At 42.8% G+C, this 6,086-nt stretch overlaps 1 protein-coding gene across 3 annotated transcripts; it reads right to left on the bottom strand.

Moving 5' to 3' along the window:
- Window positions 1-259: 259 nt before the first annotated feature.
- On the bottom strand, window positions 260-5,202 carry LOC147626277 (membrane-anchored ubiquitin-fold protein 3-like). 3 transcript variants are annotated; one of them, XM_086816418.1, is made up of 4 exons: window positions 5,064-5,202; window positions 3,077-3,371; window positions 2,798-2,968; window positions 260-847 (listed from the first exon to the last, which is right to left on the bottom strand). In XM_086816418.1, the coding sequence occupies exons 2-4, from the start codon at window positions 3,201-3,203 to the stop codon at window positions 792-794; spliced, it is 354 nt and encodes a 117-aa protein (XP_086672544.1). In that variant the 5' UTR covers window positions 3,204-3,371; window positions 5,064-5,202; the 3' UTR covers window positions 260-791. The 3 variants fall into 3 exon arrangements, with proteins under 3 accessions (XP_086672544.1, XP_086672545.1, XP_086672546.1); XM_086816419.1 differs by lacking the exon at window positions 5,064-5,202 and adding an exon at window positions 4,839-5,045; XM_086816420.1 differs by lacking the exon at window positions 5,064-5,202 and adding an exon at window positions 4,790-5,045.
- Window positions 5,203-6,086: the final 884 nt, after the last annotated feature.

Here is a 6,086-nt window from a genome sequence, read left to right on the forward strand (position 1 = left end):
CTATTACAGAGAATCTCTTGAACATTGTGCACACGCTATATATCAGGCATGAACTCACACGCACAAGGGCGTGCACACAATGTTCAAGAGATTCTCTGTAATAGGAAACATAGGCAAAAGAAAGTGTACACAGAGTGTTCAAGAGATTCTCTATAATAGTAAACATAGGCGAAAGAAACATATATATATATATATAGAGAGAGAGAGAGAGGGAGAGAGGGAGAGAGAGAGACGTGCACCACAGTTGCATCAAATTCAAGGAAACCAATTCACCAGTTGTCATTGTAGGCCAGAATTTCTCTTTGTTTTCAGCTGCGTCTGCCTGTTGTTTTGGCAGGCAGAAGCTTCAACTAAGTAGTGTGTGAACCGGATACATGCCTTCCCAGTTAGTAGAATCGAATCAAGTCCAGACTCTTGCCGTGCTCAGAGAACGCGATGACCCTGACAGTCCCAAAACAGCTTTCTTGACGAGATGCATAGAGCTACACATGATTGAACCAGCCTTTGAAGAGATGCATACAGACAGGATTGCACCAGCCATGTACTGGAATGCAAAGCTTGACCGACCATGAGCACGTGGATTTTCCAACCTTACATGTATGCGCCTGCCAATCGTCTCAAACAGATGCTGCAGTTAGATGATACCCCTCTTTCAGAGGGTTTGCGCTTCCCTCCTTGCAGGCACATTTCTCAGGAGAATTCTGCTATCTGAATAACTAATTAGGTCAGTGAAATCCACTTTAACAACCTGTTACATAGCGCTCGTTTCAATAAACCCAGGACCCACATAACTAAAGGATGGTGCATGCGCACTTGCTCTTCTTGGGTTTGTTAGATGCCTGCTTCTCTGGACCAAACAAAAAATGCTAGCATCAGATATGAAATTATCTAAAATTCTTGCATGACAAAAACTATCCTCACCCTCTCTCTAGAATCATGTTCGTGCATTCTTTTAATTATCTCTGCATTAATTTTCATTGTTGATCAAGCTTTGTACCATGTACATTATTGGCTCACAATTTGATGACAAGTGTAGATAAGAAAGAACGGTGCTCTGCAAGAAAGGGCAAGTGCCTAAATGTACAATTCAGGATATAAAGGCCGTGCTACTGAAGATAAAGGTCATGTGCTGTCTGCATGTGTACTTTCTACCTTTCATCGAGACATACCAATCGAAGACTTATAGAGTTGCAAAATGCTGCAGGATATACAACTTACAAGTTCTTGATAATGCATCTGAATCAGCATAAAGGTGAAAGGTGGAAGGGACCTGCTGCATGACAACAGGGGCCACCCAACACAAAACACACCTTGTACATGTCATTGGGCCAAGCCCATTTACATTCCACATGCTGGCCCCTCTAGCAGGAACAGCTCCCCTCCGTTGCTTTCAGTTGCCAGGCTCCCGGCCCTCTGCAATAGGTCTCTGGAATCTTGCTAAAATCCAAAAAACTGACTCTAAAAACTCTGAACCCTCAAAATTTCAATCTTCCTTGATCAGGAAACCTACCCTATCTTCATGTAGTTTGCCAAAATGCTGTATGCCTCAATCATAAGGAAGATATGTTGTTCATGCAATAGCTGCTATACCTATTTCTGCCTGGTCTGCCCTTACAAATGCTCATTGAAAGCAGAGAGGTAATCATCTTTTGGCACAGCCATATTAAAGAAAATGCACCTAGAGGCATAGAAGCCAAAACTGTGCGCTCAAGAAGCAATCATGCAGACCATGACTTAATTGTGCATATTGCAGCAACGGAAAGAGGCAAAAAAGTGGACTTCATAACCACGATATCTACCTATTCTAGGGAACATATTTGGCTGCAACTTAGAATGCAAGCTGATTACATATGTACCTAGATGAATCCAGGAACATGCCCAGATTCACCTTTTAGGAACGTGCATATTATATACTCATGGTAGTCAACCCACAACACCATATAACTATCAACTCCATTATGTATAGTATGGACTAGATACTACGACATCCCCACTACTTTCGTATCTCTTTTACCCAAGTGCTGTGTTTCTAAGGTTGTTATACCACCAATCCTTTAAGTGCAAAACAAGAATGTGCTGTGTTTCTAGGGTTGTTATACCACCAATCCCACTTGACATTCAGTCCAAAAAAGACCTTGGCCAGCTGTACACCTGTAGGACAAGTCCAACTAGCACACCCCCACCCCACAATGAATCTGTAAAAAGACCCAACTTCTCAACACACAAGGGGCTTTATGCAACTGCCACACATCCTTGGGGTTCACTTATAGCATGCTGCATGCATCGAGCAATACCTACAGGGCAGGTGAATCTCATTAGATGTAAAGACAGGCCAATAGGTGAATCTGACAAGGGAGCACTGCTTGCTATATACCATAACGGGGATGAAGTAATACGAACACGCTATTGCTCAGCATACTATGAGATGAGAGGATGCCCCCATTGTTTTACCAAATGGAGGTTCACTCCTCTGTAGAGTCAACTCGCCAGGGGCTACCAACAATACAGCATTACGAATAAAAGCACATCCAAAAACGAAATGAAGCCTACAACAATCTAGAGTGCGAGGGGCTGACAATGTGACTAGGATCTGGCTCCCATTTCAAGCAGCAAGTCACCCGGGACAAACAAATGATGAAGCCTATACAACCCCCTCTTAAACCCAGACCACCAGAAGTACAACATTCTGATCTGACAGATATTTTAAGCGCAACCCTACCTTTAACCATCAAACCAACCAAAAGCAAAGAGCAAACATCTTCATTTAATTTCAGATTAGGATGTGTTTGGCACATACCAAGACCCTTGTCAGAAGCAGGTGGCCTCACAACCACATGCATGGTGACAACCCCGCCAGGGATTTCTCCAACAGGTACCCTAGATTCTGCAAGTGTCTTGCTGTTCTCCAAGATTTTCCCAGCATTAATCAATTTCAAATCATTGATTGTTCTAGGGTTATGCTCCTTCTCTGCAGAACAAGCATATTTGCATAAACTGGTCAGAAACCAGTGAGACCAAGAAGAGGTACATAAGCAGGAAAATCAAGAAGTCTACGAATTTGAGCATTGCACTGTACCTTTAGGCCACTGTGAAAGAATGCTTTCTTTCAAATTTGCAATGGTTGTAGTAAGTACATACTTGTTGGGACCAATGTCCGTACCATCATACAATCGAAATTTCAGCTCCAATAGCTCAACTGCCATTCCCCCCCTGATTCAGAGTGCAATACCCTTGACTTGGTGGCACAAAGTCTTCCAGTAATCCTAACTATATATTGCACTGTTCTCAAGCAACAAATTATAACCCTCCCATCACAACCAATTAATCTGCCATGAACAGAAGGTAAGACGCATCCACCTCACATACTAATCCTGCCAAAACACTTCCAACAAGTTATTTGAAATCATTGCACAAATCAACTGGCTTACATTGAAAGTGTAAACATGCACATAGACAAAACAAATTAGGGCCTCCCAATTGAGCAGAATGGAATAGATGCTGAATTTGCAAGAAGAAAAATTGCCTAAAAATTATCTATGGAAAGGCCACAAACTCCGATACAGAAGGATCTTTCTCAAGCGTGTGCATGCGTGCGTGTGTGTGTGTGTGAGAGAGAGAGAGAGAGAGAGAGAGACAGACAGACAGACAGTCCATCCTCAGCCTGTGTTTCAACATCTTTGTTAGTAAGACCTCTACTATGGGGAAAAAGCAATAAAGATCCATATCCCAGACACTATAAAGGGACATGCAAGGTCTTTCCAGACGAAGAGGATAACAAAAGTGCTGATGGCTGGGTAGCATAAGTGTGGATACTCCAGGCAGAATCATACTTCAAGGACCCTCGTAAATGTGTCATAGTTTACCCAAGAAAAAGGCCAGGGAGCCTGATAAGCATCAGGATGAAAACCAACATCAGCTTCAAGAATCTAAGTCTGCGGTTTCACCTCAGAGCATGAACAAACAAAACAACAATGGTCTATGTAGAGCCTTTACCAGATGCCCTTTTAACAACCCTTGCCGTTGAGCAGGAATAAGTTTATCCATGGCCACATAATAAGACCTACTTCTTGTTTCAGTACTTAATCCTTCAGTTATCCTCTCTTGGATCCCTAGCATCTTGAGGCTCCCGCAGAGCGGTTAGATACTTGTGCATCTCCACCATAAACATGCTCTGGGCAAAGCACTCAACAAATATGTGTGGCAACAGTCAATATGTGCCAGCTATGAAGCTTTCTAAAAGGCCAATTGGCATCACAAACAGGATTCATATGTTGGCTCTTCCATCCAAAAAACTAGGACTCCCCATCCCAAATAAGCCTAAATAAATATAATCCCCATTTGCTGGCCATGCGTTAAGGCTTGAACGAGCAGTCATGATGGGCCTCACCCCCCCGCCACACAGGCAAACAAGCATAACCCCCATTTGCTGGCCATGAATTAGTGCTTGGCTGGGTGGTCATGATGCGTCCCCCAGCCACGCCTTCTATGTGTAACCCCAAGCCAGAGAGAGAGAGAGAGAGAGATTCTGAAACCCTTAGGCTAGATTACAATACCCTGATGTAAAGTGATGTGTGGGATATTGCATCAAATAAGGATGCCTATAATCTACCTAGCAAATAATCAAGCCAAATTTGGCACTGATGCTCTTACACTCTAATCCAGACACAATCAACTATGAAAATGAAAACCTAGGGCTAAACCGGGATTATTAACCGAATGCCATTATGCAAAACAAATAGCCGTGCAGTGAGATCACATATTACATGATCGTGATAAGAAGGCATATTACATGATCGTGATAAGAAGGTCAAGGAAAATGCGCTCTGCGAGGGACGAACCAGGGTAGCAGATCATAGTTTTTGTGCCGGACGCCAGATTAGGGTTTGATCTCCGAAACAATAAAAGGAAGGGTTTAGCAAGTTAAGATGGGTTACGGTTCATATAAGAAACAAAAGAAATCTTCTCAGATTGAGCCAGGGGGAGGGCGAGGGGTAAGATTTTCTGTGATTTATGCTTAGGGTGAGGGGTCATATGAATGAAAAGAAGGCGGGGCAAGGTCAAACCTGTGAGACAGAGAAGCGCTCCATGCTTGAAAACCTTCAGAGAGGCGAAGAGACCGCAAGTGATTGACAGTTCCTAGTCTGCAGACGGCGAACCATCGAAGTCAAAATGGACCTTTCAACAACCATTGCGAGGTTTTGCCCCTTAATTCCTTGCTTAACTCACCATTTAAACCATTATTCCATACTTAATGAGACCCTTAATCTTCTTGAAACGTGTCTCACGTGCATATACAAGGGTGGCCACCTAATACGTGGAGAATAAGTATGTCTAATCTTAACCACGGTTAATGAAATAGTGTGGAGACTTTTCACTTACTCTTTCGTTTCATACCATTTAAACTTTGCAAAGCTAAGACTCAACTATGCCTCCTAAAAAGAACAACACCTGAAGGCTTGAGCCTCCTATATTGATGAAGAGCAAAGAACTGCACTAGTGCCTTGTGGACGTTGTGGGCTCGTTTGGTGGTGGGGCGTGTGTGTTGGGGGGAGGGGGGCTGGTGGGTGGGTTTGGTATTGCAAGCCCCTCATAGACATCCCCTACCCACACCACAAGCTCTAAGAAGAGATGGCCTCAATCTTCAACAAGCCTGCAATCATGAGCTTAGATGGCAAGTGTCTAACATGAAACAGCCCTTGGATCCAAGAATAGGACCCTGCTTGTTTCAAGGGTCATATGTTGTGACACTATCATGTTCAAGGCACATTCAACAATTCGCACATGCATATTTATATGCCAACCACTTCCATTATTTGACCTTTAATTAAACGTTTGTAAAATGAAGACTAAGACCCAACATAGGATTTAGCTAAGTTCCCCTTAACGGTGGTTTAACCACCAAACACGCCTTTCACACTATCATTGTGTCTCTCAAAGATGTACAATTTGCTACACAATTATTACAATGTATGCACAAAGAAAAAGTCCCAATCAAGACAGGCTTTCGTTTTAAGTCGAATAAAAATGCAATATAATATGTGGAAAATGTGGAAAATTTTAATGAAAACAAACAGCCATGACATTCA

The sequence above is a fragment of the Cibotium barometz genome, chromosome 22 (assembly GCF_041138505.1).
Source record: "Cibotium barometz isolate CiBa-2024 chromosome 22, ASM4113850v1, whole genome shotgun sequence".
Classification (NCBI taxonomy): Eukaryota; Viridiplantae; Streptophyta; class Polypodiopsida; order Cyatheales; family Cibotiaceae; genus Cibotium; species Cibotium barometz.